Here is a 16,673-nt window from a genome sequence, read left to right on the forward strand (position 1 = left end):
GAATGGGCTACTAATGAAGCAGATTGTTCAAAAATAAAAACATGCAGTGCACCAACATAGTGCACCACAGTGGACTATAGTGAAATACCATGCATTGTGGTGCGTGGCTTGAATGTGTGCCAAAGGTCCTTTGGGTCAGTGCATTGTGGAGGCCATTGAAAATGAATGGCACCTGTAATGCAATACTGTACACAAACACCAAGAACAAGTCACATACATCACACAGGTATGATTTAACCAGCATTTACACCATTATTCTAAGCATGTGAGAGACCCTCTACCAAATGAACCCCTGTCCTGGCACGGAATAGCAGTCACTCGGCACCCCAAGAAATAACAGAATCCAACTGCAGTATTCCTGCAGTGTCAAAACTTCTACTTTTATTATCACACAACATGCAGGATACATCTTATAGTCATCACGATCTGCATAATAACACACCAATAATAATGTGAGCATTACAGCATGATATAGACACATCTTTTGACAGCATCACAGCATAGAATTAATACATTACTAAAGCTATGGGAAGACGGGAAGGAGACCTCATCGGAGCAGTGCACAGCGGATCGTGGAGAAGCCTTAAACATGACTAATCAATGAGCCCATGTAGCCTTGGTAAGACTCCCAGCGTCAGAACGTCCGCCTTTGCATAGGAAGGCTCCTAAGGCTCACCATGTGCAAGCTCCCCTTTAAATATCCTGTGAACCACTTCTTGCAACATTACCAAAATGGGTGAGTGCCACACCCACTCCAGGAGGAGCCAACAGAAAAGTCCATTGAAGATAATAGAGTCATACCCAGCCACATTACTGGACAACAACGTCTAATATCACACTTTTGCCACAAATCAGCTTATCTACCCTTAACTTAAATATTTCTAACTTCTCAAACAAGTAAACATTTTTAAATGCACAAACAAGTTCTTATCTAATTTAAGCAGTCTAATGTAACATTTCTAGATGTCACAAACACGTTCAATCCCACAAACACTTCTTATCTGCTTTAAGCAGTCTAATGTCTTGTAACCCTGTTCCTTTAGCCTAGAGAAATTACATCAATGTCATTTCTCGTGCTTCTAGCATATGGGCAATGATGCATTATTGTAAAAATTCCCCAACAAACAAAGGGTCCAAGGCCAACACATTTTATAGGCATTACAGTACCACAATGTGCTAATGAACAGGTGTGAATGGGCCCTTAGAGGTGTAACTGTGCCTTTAAGAGAAATGGACCTACCAGGAGTACATAGTCATGCCCTGGAAAACTGTGCATGTACAGAGTCTGTGGAAGGGAACCTGGATAAAGGACAAAAGATAACTTTTTGACAAGAGGCCATAGTAGGTGAGTGCAAAATACACAGATAGCTCAGGTTCATAATACCAGCACCATAAGTGTTTAGGGGAGGGCACAGCTTCACCACAAATATGGAACTGCACTGAAGCTAGAATGCAGAATCTGTTTAATCTGAAGGCACCCCAACCACTAAAAACTGAATGTCAGACAGGCAAAACACTGCCCCATCACACAGTACAGCCAGACTGGTGACCTGATTTTCTCTGTTGCAGTTAAGTAATGCACCATCACTGTTCCCCCTCTGGACAATGAGAGTTCAGTAACAGACAGATGAGGTCTACTCTCTGCTCCCTCCTCCTATGGGCTTGTTCCTTGTCAACAAATGTATGTGCAACACCCCTGATTGGCCCAAAGTACTGCTGCTACTTCTAGTCTGAACACTGTTGTACATTCGACTAAAAGAGGCTAAAATCAAGCCTTATTAGTTTTTTTTATACTACTTTTAATTAAAATACATTTACTATATTTTGTTTATTTATTTAATGAATTAATGAATTAATTAGCTGCATTCATTGTTGTCCTTGTTGGGAATACAACAGCACGTACTATATACAATATTGTGTGTTAATATCACTTGACCAGTAGATGGCACTGTACACTAAGGTTACCAGTTGTGCATATCTGAAAACTTGTTGGTTCTCTCTCTTCTCTCTCTCTTTTTATAACCAAGATGTCTGCATTACAGTCTGCTGAAATCTTTTGTATGTTTGCAACTTAAGCCACACAAGTAAACCAAGTTCTGCCTCATCACAAGCTACTAGTGTCTTCTCTAACACATAACCAACAGTCCTTTGATACCTTCCTAGATTTCAGATTTAAGAAAGCATATAACCAGCCTTTTTAAACACAGCCCCAAGGGTGCTCCTTGGTTATCAGAGGTAAGCAAGCAGATAATTAAAATGTGTTTCTTTAACTGACTTGTTACTTATTTTTACATATCATGCATACCGCAAATACATCATATTAATAGCATTACTTCTATGGTCTTACCAATGAATGATCTGCCACAATATACAGCTCAATGTATTTTCTAGCTTTCATGAATTCTTGTACCTACCAGAATCAATAAAAATTAGATACAAGCATATACATAATTGTAAACATTTTTAAGTAATTTATTTAAAAAAGTAGACATTTCATAGCTGAACTGGTTAACAATACACTCACCAATTAATTGCTACTAATTTGTGTAGTACAGGGCCTATGTGCAAAGTCTCACAGAGCAGTAAGGACCAGAGGCCCTGTCCAGAGTGGTCCCGCAAGTGGTGCGGGTGCTGGAGCTGCTGAAGAACTTTATGGCAACTAGGAAAGAAGGAGCTTTGTGGAACAGGAGCTGTTGATCAGAGCCATGCAAAGAGAAATGCCAGTCACAAACCAGTCACATATCCCCATCAACATCTGTTCAGTCGCAAAAGTAAAAGATCATTCTGCCGAGGCTGTGTGATCTATCTGAAGCTGCTTGTGAACATACATAGCACCAGCAGATAAATCACACAGAACCAACAGCACTAAATGATTCTTTTTTTTACAAGGGCTTGTGTTGGGAAATGATCAATCAGCATTGGCAGAGTAAGTTAGCACAATGTACAAAATCTGTTTTTTGCAGAGGGAGGGTGAAGTGGCTATAGTGTGGGCTGTATCTTTTTCATAGAAACACTCACAATTTGGGCTTCAACATGGGCTGGAACTACAGCAGGCACAAACAGTAGAAAACAAAACTGACTTTCAATGCACAATGGGACCACAGATCAAAATAGGAAACGGGACCAAGTGTTGTGGTGATAGTTCTTCTTTAATTAAAGTATAGTGCAGTAAAATTATTTTGTGATCTTACCCAGGACATTTGGTAGGTGTCAGTTACCACAAAAAAATCTATTTTTTTCCTATTGTAAAAGACATATAGATGTTTCTTAGAGGTATACAGGTTTGTATGGAGCTATGTAATAATCTGTCTCAGATGTTAAATTGTGCAGGGTCTCCAAGGTGTAGTTTGGTCATTGCGAAGTAGATTGCATGGAAGTCTAAGAAGTAGATTGCATGAAAGTAACACAAAATGGTCCTCTCTCTCATTGAGTGTACATGCTCTGTGTAGAAAAGGAGTTAAGAGCCTGTAAATGTGTACACACACACTGCAGACCCTTGACTCACTTGATAATATAAATACAAAGCTCTTAAACTACCATTTTTATTTTTTCGATTTTACTGTAGCTGTTGCAGTCTTACCTCAGAATTTCTGTTGGAAGAGGATGTCTTGGTCAACACAGACTCATTATACATGGTATGGTCCACCCCGCAAGTGTTAGGGACTTCCTGGTCCTGATAGTCATACACAGCATGTGCTCCATTCTCTGTCAGATTTAGGGGCTCAATCAAAAGTTTTTGTTCTTGTGTCATAATAATGCCACTAATAGATAAAAGAATTGTATAAAGTTATATTTTCAACACATACCAAATTACATTGGGATGAAATTTAAACCTAACCATCCAGAATGTGTGTAGGGACCCTCTCCTAAGTTGTTGTGTCTGGTTGTTACTAGGCCGTATTTACCCTGAGCTGTTATTTACTTTTTCAGAGCTCTGCAGGTCTTCCCTAAACCTCGTGGGTTGATTGCTTGTGCATATTGCTGGGAGGAGGCTCTAAGAAGCTGTATGGGAAGGTTAACACCTGGAGTTTAGAATATGTATTTGACCCAGCCAATACCTGAGGAGCTGACTCATAGGTATAATCTTTAGGAGCTCCATTTCAAAATGCTGGGGCTTCTCCCTGTGGAAAGGTTTGTCTGAAAAATTTCTGTCTGAGCCTGGCCTCAGCACGAGCCATGTGCTGTGTGCCCTGGAAACTAAGCATTAATTGGAATGGATACCTGAAGAAACCTGGACTGAGGAGAGGATTTTCTTGCTGAAGTATGTTGCAGAGGAGCTGTGTAGAAGCAGCCATTTGTACATTGTAAAAAAAATTATTTTCCCAAAGGTTCGAGTATTTTTGTCTGCTCACAGAGGGACAGAAGCCAGATTAGTGAAAGAGTAAACACTGTGAATGCTCTCAAAGGATCACAGCATAATCTGGCATTCTCTGTCTATCAGAATCTATTCAGAGGTCACTCTCATATGGCCTGCTGCTGTAGCAGTGTTTCTGTACTCCAGTTTTTGTGCTTTTTTGTTATCCTGCAACCCCAAACCCTCTCTCCTGAATTTCTGGGCTCAGCAATTAACATACAAAGAGACTCGGGCCTAATTTGTGACTACTCCAGTCCTGTGTCCAGGGTTTGTGAACAACCAGCACATTGATTACACAGGTGTGTGCAGGCCTTTTTGTAGAGGCCTAACCATGGTTCTGGGCTCCACCCAAGAGAGACAGAAGGTCTTTGCCCAGGAGTTAGGAGAGCTCCATCAAAGAGAGGTGGGAGCCAGAGCAGCAAGGGACTGTTGGCTGTGTGCAAAGAGCCCACGTCTATTACTAAAGGGTTTAAAAATATAAACCCTTCAAAATTAAACAAAGCAAAAAGGGCTGGTCTAGAGAAAATTGAGGGAACATGATGTAACTTTACAGCTACCTGGCACCTAAAGCTTAGGAGTCAACCTCAAGTTAAAAAAGATACCAAGATTTGTAAACCCCGTAATGGTAAAATACTACTGTAGTCTCAAGGAAATTAGGAAGACAGCGCTTTTGGAAGTACCGTACCCGTAAAAAGGCACGGTGTCTTTATAGAGCTCAAGTCAGTGTAGTAGGGGCACGGGGGGCGGAGCCTGACTATGGCAGCGGTGGAGAGCTCGTGGTAGGAGCTCCCGCACGGGGCTCCTCCGACCTACCCCCCCTTGGACCCTAGAATTCCCCCTTTGAAGATGGAGTCCTAGAAGGTAGTGACCTACCTCGACCGGGCAGGCTTCCTTGGCTGGGCGGCTGCCCGTGGCGGGGAGAGCTGGGAGAGGAGACCAGTGGAGAGAGGCAGGGATGCTGAGCCTGGGCGCCGTACCTGGTTGCCAGGAAACAAGGAGGCCGGAGGCTGACAGGGAGCAGGAGAGACTCCGTTTTGCCAGGACGACCTGCTTCCCCTGGAGCCCTGGCAGGCGGTCAATGGTGAGCCTGCCCAACAACAAAGAAGGAACAAAGAAGGAAGAGTCTGGAGGAAAGTCCTGGAGGGTCCCCCTGAGAGGACGAGAGCTGACCTACCAAAGGAGCTGAAGGATGGAGCCTGGAGCCGTCTCACGAGAAGCGTTGGAAGGGTGAGTGAGTCTGGCGGTGGCCCCAAATATAAAAACTGTATAGAGCTGGTGGCAAGCAGGGAGAGAGAGAAAAAGGGGGGACCCCCAGAGAATAAGAATAAAATAAGAAGAACGCAAGGCGCAGGCAAAGGCATACAGAAAGGTGGGAAGACAGAGCCGGGAATTCTATTTCTACACCTTGTTGATTTCTTTGTTTTGCAAAGTACAAGTACATGAGAGAGAAAATAAAAGTTATAGAAGAAATGAAAAATAAAAGTGCAAAAGGAAGCGGGCCTAAAGGGACCCAAACGGGGACAATTAAAAAGTATACATCCCAGGGAAATGTGACCCCAGAAAGGCCCCAGAGCAGAAATGACAAAGGAGAGTCTGATTTAAGTATGCAAAATAGTCCTAAACAATCAATGGAATTGGATATCAGTAATCAACAAATATCAGAGATAGAAAAAGATCTACAAATCCCAAATAAAAAAGAGATGACAGAAATGTTTAAAGATCTGGAGAGAACAATAAAGCAAGAAATGGTAAATATACGGAATGACCTGGGGCAGTTGTTGCTAAGAGTGGAAGAAACGGAGCAGAAAGTTAAAGACCAGACCCAGATTATTTCCGAATTAGAGAAGAAGATAATTAATATGGAAAAAGCTCAGGAAAAATTGCAGTACAAGGTGGAAATTCAAGAGAATAGAGAAAGAAGGAGAAATATAAGGATAAGAGGGGTTCCGGAAAGTTTAAAAGGAGAAATATTGGAAGAGATGGTTTGCAAAATACTGAACTTTATAATGGGAAACTCTGAAATGGAAAGGACTAATATAGAAGGAATCTCCAGAAATGGGAAACTCCAGGGGAATTATGAGAAGGACAGGCCGAGAGACATACTTGTTAAATTTTATGAATTACAGCAAAGGGAAAGAATCTGGAGGAAAATTAAGGGAAAACCAGTAATAAAGTATGGAGAAATGGATATTCAAATATATGCGGACTTGTCATCAGAGACTCTCCAGAAGAGGAGAGCCCTGAGGCCTTTGCTGGAGCAGATGAAAAAACAGAAGGTGCAATATAGATGGGGAGTTCCGGAGTGTTTAATAGGATGGAAAAATGGAATAACAGCCCAGCTGAGGTTCCCAGAGGACTTGAGATATTTTTGCGATAGACTTGAAATGCAGAAAATTGAAATAAAAGGTTGGGAAGAAGAATCTGGGGGAAATAGATCAAAAAAAGGGGAGAGGTGGAGACGGGTGGAGGGGGGGAGGAGGGGCGGGGAGGGGGAGTGAAGGGAGAGAAGTTTTTTGTGTGTGTTGTTTTTTTTTTTTTTTCTCTCTCTCCTTGCTCCCGTTCCATCGCCTTTTTCTCCCTTGTCCCTCCAGCTTGACTCCTTTTTCCTTCTATAGAAGTATAAGTAGAGAGGGGGTCAAGGGGGGGATCCGGAGGGAGGGGAGGCTGCCCATGGGAGGAGTGAAGCCCTAAGGATTAAGTCAAAGGTGGATGTTATTTCCACAAATGATGGTTAGGCAAAGTGAAGGCCTAAAAAGAGGGGGGAGGGGGGGAGAGGGAGGGGATTGAGGGAGGGGGGGAGGGATAGGGGGAGGGAAAAGGGTAGTAGGATAAAAACGCTCTATAGGAACAAGAAAGAGGAATTGAAGGAGGAAGAGAGAGAAGGTAGGAAAAGAGTAAGATGGAAGAAATCCAATATATAACCTACAATGTAAAAGGGTTAAGCTGTCCAGGAAAGAGATTCAGGTTATTTAAAGAACTTCAACATAGAAAATCCTCAGTGGTATTCTTGCAGGAAACACACCTAGAGATAGAGTCGAAGGTTAGACTGAGGACTAGATATTTTCCAACATGGTTCTATGCGGATTCACCAACTAAAAGAGCAAAAGGAGTTGCTATAGGCTTCGCAAAGAATATAAGGTTTGAGGTGGAGGAGAGATTGACGGATCTGGAGGGAAGGTATCTATTTTTGAGAGGAAAATTACTGGGAATTGAGTGTACAATAGCAAACATATACAGTCCAAATAAGAGGCCGGAGAGGTTTATGAGAGAAGTGTTGAAGAGATTGATGGATTTTAAAAGCGGGTATATGATAGTAGTGGGAGACTTTAACATCTGTATGGACCCGCGGATAGACACCACTTCCTCTGTGAGGAGGAAGGAAAGCAAATCCTTGAGAATGTTAAAGAAATTAATGCATGAATGTCAGTTGGTGGACATCTGGAGAATTAGGAATATGAAGGAGAGAGATTATACTTTCTTTTCGCACGTTCATGAGACTTATTCTAGACTAGATTATATATTAGTAGAACATCGAATGATAGAGTTGGTGGCAGAAGTAAAAATTGAAGGAAGTACCCTGTCGGATCATGCCCCAGTTGCAATGAAGTTAAGATGGGGTAGAGAAGGGAAAGAAGGTTATGTATGGCGGTTGAATGAGGCACTTCTCATGGAGGAAGAGATTGGTCAAATTGAGAAGGAAATCGAATGGTTTTTTGAAGATAATGAAACAGAGGATGTGTCGGTTGCAACGGTGTGGGAAGCACATAAAGTTTACATCAGAGGTCTACTTATCGCAATGGGGGCAAAAAGGAAAAAAGAAAGGAGAGAAAAGATAAATAGATTACTAAATGAAATATATGATCTTGAACAGGTGCATAAAAGGGAAAGATCTAAGGAGATAATGCAGATGTTAATAAAGAAGAATTAGAGAATGTAATGGAGGAGGAAAAAAGAAGAGTCTTTAATAAAATAACAAGTGAAAGGTACAGATGGGGAGATAGGCCGGGAAAGTATTTAATGAGAACTTTAAGAAAGAAGAAAAATAGAAATTATATCGAGAAAATAAGAAATCCCAAGGGGGAATTTGTACACTCAACCAAGGATATTGCTAGAATATTTAAAGAGTATTATAATGAGCTGTATAATATCATACCTCAGGATACGCTTAGGAAAACGGAAACAGTAAATAGAGGGAAAAGAAAGACATACCTAGAGGAGGCAGGCCTACCGAAATTAAGAGAAACACAACGGAACTCTCTAGAGGCAGAAATAACTTTAGAGGAAATAAAAATAGCATTAGAATGTATGGCGGGAGGGAAAAGCCCGGGTCCGGATGGATATACGGCCAAATACTATAAAAAATATAAAGAGCTTTTAATCCCCAAAATGAAGATTTATATGAACACCTTGGGGAACGGGATGGAGATAAGGGGAGAGTCTTTACAGGCGAATATAGTATTGATACAGAAGGAAGATAAAGATCCCTCACAATGTGCGAGTTATCATCCAATAGCGCTGATGAATGTAGACACTAAAATATATGCAAAGGTTCTGGCAAATAGACTGAAAGAGCTGATGCCGGAGTGGATACATGGAGATCAGGTGGGGTTTGTCTCGGGAAGAGAGGGTAGAGATAATGCTTTGAGATCATTGTTGCTTATACAGGAGGGCAAAAAAGGGAAAACCTCAATGAAACTGATGTCGATAGATGCTGAGAAGGCATTCGACAGAGTGAGTTGGGGTTTTATGATGGACACTCTGGAAGCATTAGGAATGGGAGATAGAATGAGAGGGTGGATTGGTGAGTTGTACAGAGGGCCTACCGCTACCATAATGGTAAATGGAGGAAGATCAGAGTACTTTAAGATGTCAAATGGTACAAGACAGGGATGCCCATTGTCTCCATTGCTATATGTGTTATCACTGGAGCCCTTACTGTCCATGATTAGGAGGAACATAGACATAAAAGGAATAAAGATAGGTGATAGAGAACACAAGGTAGTGGCTTATGCGGATGACCTGATGTTTTATGTTGGAAACCTTAGAACATCACTTCCAAATCTAATGAAAGCATTGAGGGAGTACGGAGACCTGTCAAACCTAAAAATTAACCCGACAAAGACCGAAATCTTAAACATAAATCTCAAAAATAGTGAAAAAGAAAAACTACAAGAGGAATTCCCTTTCCTTTGGAGAGACAAAGAATTAAAATATCTAGGAATAAAACTATCAGCCTCAAATAAGAACCTTTATAAAGCCAATTATATAACGCTATTAAATGAAATCAAGGAGGAGTTGAGTAGAGTGGGAAATGGAAATCCATCGTGGATAGGTCGCATAAACTTGATAAAGATGGTAATAGTCCCCAAAGTATTATATAAATTTCAAATGATCCCAATCAAACTCCCAGAGGCATATTTTAAAGAACTGAGGAAAATGATAATAAAATGCATATGGAGGAATAAAAAGCCTAGAATAGGTTATGAAACGCTGACCAGAAGTAAAGAAAGAGGAGGATTGGGGGTACCAGATTTTAGGAGATATTACAAAGCGGGGATTATTGTAAGAATCTTCGACTGGATTCATAATCCGGAGAAAACTTGGGTTAAAATTGAGAAAGCACTGAGTGGAAAAAGTTTGAGTAATAGTATTTGGGTCCCTGCATAATACAGAGAATTAGAGGAGAGCACAAGCACGTACACTCTTAATGTTCTAAAAGAATGGGATTTATTACACAGACAAAAGGGGTGGGTTTTTAATTCACAACTAATGCCACTTAGGAACACAAAATATTTCATCCCGGGAAAAGATAGTATAGCAGGGAAATGGATAATAAAACAGGAGGCGCAATTGAGAGATATAATGGTAGGAGAGGAAATGGGGTCATATAAGGATATGGAGGAAAGAAAGGGTGAAGTCTTTAATAAGATGGATAGACTAAGATTTTACCAACTGAAAAATTTATTTTAAAGCCTTCCAAAACCAATAAGAACTAGAAAAGACTGGAATCCATTTGAGAGAATTTTTGAGTCACGGGGAAATGGTAGACACGGAACGGCAAAAATACACAAGATATTAATGGAACTTGATATAGACACAAAATTAATGCACATAGAGAAATGGGAAAGAGATATGGGAAGAAAAATAGAGGAGGAGGAGAAGAAGAAGATGTTCACATTAATTCACGAAAATATTAGTATGAGAGAAGTGGAAATAAACTATAAGTGTTTGAATAGATGGCACATTACCCCCTACCTGGAGCACAAGATGAATACGGAAATCTCACAGATGTGTTGGAGAGGTTGTGGAGAGGTGGGCACGTGGTATCATGTGTGGTGGGAGTGTTCAGAAATACAGGTGTTTTGGCGGAGGATAGTTTATTTGATAGGGAAAATCACAAAAATCAATATAGGATTAGATCCAGAAGTATGTCTCCTCCATATCTCAGAACTCTCAGTGAAAACATATAAGAGTTCTGGGATATGGCATTACTTGACCGCAGCAAAGAGTCTGATACCCAGGTTCTGGAAGAAAAGAGAGGTGCCAACTGAGGAGGATTGGATGGCTAGAGTAAATCAGATCTCTGGGACAGAAAGATTGTATTACACGCACGAGGACAAGCTGGAGTTATATAATAAAAAATGGAAAGGCTGGGAAGAATACAGAGAAAAGGTGAAATATATGAAGAGATAATATTCCTGGAAGCTGGCTTAGAACTGAGATTTAGAAACAACAGAATAATATGGAGTTAACGAGAGTAAAGAGAATGTTGAGCGTGGGAGGGGTTGGAGGAGATGGGGGGGTGGAGGGGGGGGCAAGAAAAGAAAGTCATATACAGGGATAATTTATGTAAGAAGAGAAAACATTTGGGATAATTATTTTAATAGAAATGTTGAAATGTTTTGTATATGAATTGGAAAAATTTAATAAATATTTATAAAAAAAAAAAAAAGTCAGTGTAGTAGGGGAACACAGAGAAAGTTGCCTCATAAGACAGGAAGTAAAGGGTCCCTTTGATAGTAATGTGAGTCAGGAATGGGCTCATGTGGGTGATAGCTGGTACAAAGGTGCCAAATTAAAGAGTTTATGCTTATGTGTTCTGCCCCCTCCGGGGTCAAAACAAAGGGGGGGGATATGTGGCAGTGCAGTACCCTGGTAGGGTCTAAGTGAGGATTATAACCTCGGATTCTCATCCAGGCGGGTTGAGGGGCTCCAGGGGTTTTCCTAATGCAGAGGAAACTGTCTTTTCAGTTTCCTCATTGCTTTCTAAAGTCCATGTTGGATGGGATGAAATCTCCAGTCCTGGGTCCAGGGTTTGTAAACAGCCAGCGCACTGATTACACAGGTGTGTGCAGGCCTTTTTGTAGAGGTCTAACCATTGTTCTGGGCTTCACCCAAGAGAGACAGAAGGCCTCCTAGAGAAGTCAGAGAGGCTGCATGTGGCAGCAGGAGTAGGAATGTCTGCAAGAGACAGTTAATGGCCTGGGGACTAGGCCAGAGAAGCTGTGTGTGTCCAAGAAGCTCTAAGCTGTGTGCCTGGAAGAGCTGGTGGTCAGAGGGACCAGTATCTATAGCAGCAGTGCTGCTGATGAGTAGCCAGGTGAGCTAGCATTCTCATTTGGATTGTGTATATTTTGCTGAAGAAGAACCCCTGCGTGGGAAACATTATGTGTTTTGGACTTTCCTTTTTTATTTTCCTTTTAATATAAGTGGGCTACCAAGCCCTGAAAAATATTTCCTGACTGGATGAATTCGCTTACAAAACACACCTACCACTGAGCTACACATTCCCAAATGTTACAATTGGTAGAGGGTGGTGATGGGTGTGTTCTGCTGTGTGGATCACACTGGATACATGGATACTGATGATTGATCAGTTTGTGCTGGAGTGCAGATGCCATTAATGCTATGAATTGTGAAAAGTATACTGGTGATCAATTCTATGATCTTTCCTTCTAGTTTCTTCTTCAGTGTATTGCTTGTATTGTATGAAGTATCTATTACCAATGTGATTTGCATGAAAACATCCTCCATTTGTTACCTTAGTCCCTGGCACACACTGAGGCTGACCAGTGAGCTGCTGTCATTCTTTACATGGCCTTGATAGTAGCAGTGATCCTGAAAGAGGTACAAAGTAGTCATGTATGGGAAGACTGCAGCTAGTAATGTTCTTTTTACGTTTTAGGTGGTACAGTCTGCAGAACAATTGGCTATCCATGGTGACAGACAGATATTGACATTCGGCATCAATGTCAAAACCCATATTGTGATGGGACAGTAGGGATGATGTTTAGGTTCTAAGCTACCATGTGTTTGTGGGAAATTCCAGGGATCTAGTATGAAGTTCACAAAACAAAAAAATTTGGCCAAATGTTTGCAGGTTTACCACCACAAAAAAGGAACAACTTATAAAACAGTCCATAAATGTTTCCCTGGCCAACTGAATCACAGGAACCAATAATATGAAGGAATGGATAATCCAGGGCTCAGAAGGGTAGGCTCAAAGCTGCAATAATTTCAGTGCGTGTTGGAGCTGTTTAAGAGAGCTGACAATTTCCATAGGATTATGTGATTTACCATGTGTAGCAAATTAAATGGAGGCTCCTACTGAATTAATCAAATGAGTTATGAATTGATCAGATTATATTTGATCTACAAGGTGGCTTGTTCTACCACAAAACATCATAGGTGCCCACTTCAATTCCTGCTGATCTAAGCTATAGCAGAAAACAGAAATCAACAATAAGAGCAATCTTTGTAAGAGGACTTAAAACATTGTGTTCAAGCAACAATAGCCAGATATGTTGAGCTGTGTTCCAACAAAATATAGCAAACTAGAGCAACAACCTTCCTTGCACAATACTTGGACATATATGAATCTGTGCATATTTAACTTAACTCATATAGACAAAACTAAAGCCACATTTTTTTGTTTTAGATAAATTGTGAAATGGTCAAGTTTTAACTGCTGTGTCTCCTCTTTTGTTATTGATTAACCTTATGCGCTTATCAAATGATGGAATTTCAGCATTTAAGTGTGGTACACTCCCTATTCTGATTTGGTCAATCATTAGTACCACTTAACCACTTCCCTAGTGTACCCAGTGCTGAGACAATATATTAGCCTTTAGCCTCCTGAAATACAAAAACAACTTTCATTCAGACATATATAAATAAGTTCAGATATGAAATAAGGCTGTGGCTCCTGGATAATGGAAAAGCACCAAAAGCTCTTTTTAAATATTTATTATTCCTGATCCACATAACGGGGATTGGCAGGAGTGTATTTTTGTCTACAAACTAAGCTAAAATTGTCCCAGTTTTTTGACCTCAGAAAATTGGGAGATACGAAATAAAACATTTTTTTTGACTTTCAACATACCCTCTGTTCTGGAAAAGTGGTCACAGGTGTTCCATCGTCCAGATAATGAGTCTCTGTATAATTACTAGAGAGCACATCACTGTGGGGAAACATAAGATATCTAACAAAATGTTCTACTGTAAAATTAGGTGACTTCAAGAATTACATAAAAATTAATTAACACTTTTTGTAATTAGTAGAATAAACAGCTATTTCTGCTCTTACACAGTAAAAGGCATGTGTGTCTTATGTTAAATTTTTGCACCAATCTACTAATCATAGCTTGGTTGATTGGCCGGATCTAAGGCCCACCCAGGTTTTAGTTGCACCCCACTGAAGCCAACTGCTGCCCTCCTCCACCCTGGATACAGCCCTAACCTGCCACTATACTGCCCTAACCTGCCACTATACTGCCCTAACCTGCCACTATAATGTTACTGTACTGCCCAAACCTGCCACTATACTGCCCTAACCTGTCACTATAAAGCCCTAACCTGCCACTATAATGTTACTGTACTGCCCTAACCTGCCACTATAATGTTACTGTACTGCCCTAACCTGCCACTATAATGTTACTGTACTGCCCAAACCTGCCACTATACTGCCCTAACCTGTCACTATAAAGCCCTAACCTGCCACTATAATGTTACTGTACTGCCCTAACCTGCCACTATAATGTTACTCTACTGCCCTAACCTGCCACTATAATGTTACTGTACTGCCCTTACCTGCTACTATACTGTTACTATACTGCTCTAACCTGCCACTATACTGCCCTAACCTGCCACTATACTGTTACTACACTGCTGTAACCTGCTACTATACAGCCCTAACCTGCCACTATACAGCTCTAACCTGTCACTATACTGCCCTAACCTGCCACTATACAGCTCTAACCTGTAACTAACCTGCCACTATACAGCTCTAACCTGTCACTATACTGCCCTAACCTGCCACTATACAGCTCTAACCTGTAACTAACCTGCCACTATACAGCCCTAATCTGCCACTATAATGTTACTGTACTGCCCAAACCTGCCACTTTACTGTCCTTACCTGCCACTAAACTGTTACTTCACTGCTCTAACCTGCCACTATACTGCCCTTACCTGCCACTATACCGTTACTTTACTGCCCTAACCTGCTACTATACTGCCCTACCCTGCCACTATATAACCCTAACCTGTCACTATACAGCCTTAACCTGCCACTATACTGCCCTTACCTGCCACTATACTGTTACTATACTGCTCTAACCTGCCACTATACTGCCCTAACCTGACACTTTACTGTTACTACACTGCTGTAACCTGCTACTATACAGTCCTAACCTGCCACTATACAGCTCTAACCTGTCACTAAACTGCCCTAACCTGCCACTATACAGCCCTAACCTGCCACTATACAGCTCTAACCTGTCACTAAACTGCTCTAACCTGCCACTATACAGCCCTAACCTGCCACTATAGTGTTACTATACTGCTCTAACCTGCCACTATACTGCTCTAACCTACCACTATACTGCCCTAAACTGCCACTATACTGTGACTACACTGCTCTAACCTGCTAGTATACTGCCCTAACCTACCACTATACTGCCCTAACCTGCCACTATACTGCCATAACCTGCCACTATACTGCCCTAACCTGCCACTATACAGCTCTAACCTGCCACTATACTGCCCTAACCTGCCACTATACTGTTACTACACTGCTCTAACCTGTTACTATACTGCTCTAACCTGTTACTATACTGCTCTAACCTGTTACTATACTGCTCTAACCTGTTACTATACTGCTCTAACCTGCTACTATACAGCCCTAACCTGCCACTATACAGTTCTGACCTGCCACTATGCTGCCCTAACCTGACACTATACTGTTACTATACTGCTCTAACCTGTTATTATACAGCCCTAACCTGCCACTATACAGCCCTAACCTGCCACTATACAGCTCTAACCTGCCACTATACTGTTACTATACTGCTCTAACATGCCACTATACTGCTCTAACCTACCACTATACTGCCCTGAACTGCCACTATACTGTTACTACACTGCTCTAACCTGCTAGTATACTGCCCTAACCTACCACTATACTGCCCTAACCTGCCACTATACTGCCATAACCTGCCACTATACTGCCCTAACCTGCCACTATACAGCTCTAACCTGCCACTATACTGCCCTAACCTGCCACTATACTGTTACTACACTGCTCTAACCTGTTACTATACTGCTCTAACCTGTTACTATACTGCTCTAACCTGCTACTATACAGCCCTAACCTGCCACTATACAGTTCTGACCTGCCACTATGCTGCCCTAACCTGACACTATACTGTTACTATACTGCTCTAACCTGTTATTATACAGCCCTAACCTGCCACTATACAGCCCTAACCTGCCACTATACAGCTCTAACCTGCCACTATACTGTTACTATACTGCTCTAACATGCCACTATACTGCCCTAACCTGCCACTATACTGCCCTAACCTGCCACTATACTGGTAATACAGGGCCCTCAATCCCCTCATGTTTTGCATTGTATTGGTATTGTTCTGTCACATGTTCTGTCCCCCTTTGTAATGTACAGCGCTGAGAGAACTATTGGCGCTTTATAAATACTGTATAATAATAATAATACACTGCTCTAACCTGCCACTATACAGCCCTAACCTGCTACAATACAGCTCTAACCTGCCACTATACTGCCCTAACCTGCCACTATACAGCTCTAACCTGCCACTATACTGTTACTATACTGCCCTAACCTGCCACTATACTGTTACTACACTGCCCTAACCTGCCACTATACAGCCCTAACCTGCCACTATACAGCTCTAACCTGCCACTATACTTCCCTTACATGCCACTATACTGTTACTACACTGCTCTACTCTGCTACTATACAGCCCTAACCTACCACTGTACAGCCCTAACCTGCCACTAT

The 16,673-nt window shown here is 41.5% G+C and overlaps 1 protein-coding gene across 3 annotated transcripts in view; it reads right to left on the bottom strand.

The window, feature by feature from the left end:
• LOC149450058 (zinc metalloproteinase-disintegrin-like batroxstatin-1) overlaps window positions 1-16,673 on the bottom strand; it is a 77,818-nt gene that overhangs the window by 49,491 nt on the left and 11,654 nt on the right. For 2 of the 3 annotated variants that reach the window (XM_089692492.1, XM_089692491.1), the window contains exons 4-7: window positions 13,737-13,815; window positions 12,396-12,472; window positions 3,581-3,761; window positions 2,348-2,410 (exon numbers count right to left, since the gene is read on the bottom strand). In XM_089692492.1, the coding sequence (XP_089548618.1) occupies window positions 2,348-2,410; window positions 3,581-3,761; window positions 12,396-12,472; window positions 13,737-13,815 (400 nt within the window). The remainder of the gene's footprint in view (window positions 1-2,347; window positions 2,411-3,580; window positions 3,762-12,395; window positions 12,473-13,736; window positions 13,816-16,673) is intronic. The other variant, XM_089692493.1, reaches the window with a different exon arrangement.

Source organism: Staurois parvus, unplaced genomic scaffold (genome assembly GCF_062004578.1).
Source record: "Staurois parvus isolate SC_StPar_1 unplaced genomic scaffold, SC_StPar_1.0 ptg000586l, whole genome shotgun sequence".
NCBI lineage: Eukaryota > Metazoa > Chordata > Amphibia > Anura > Ranidae > Staurois > Staurois parvus.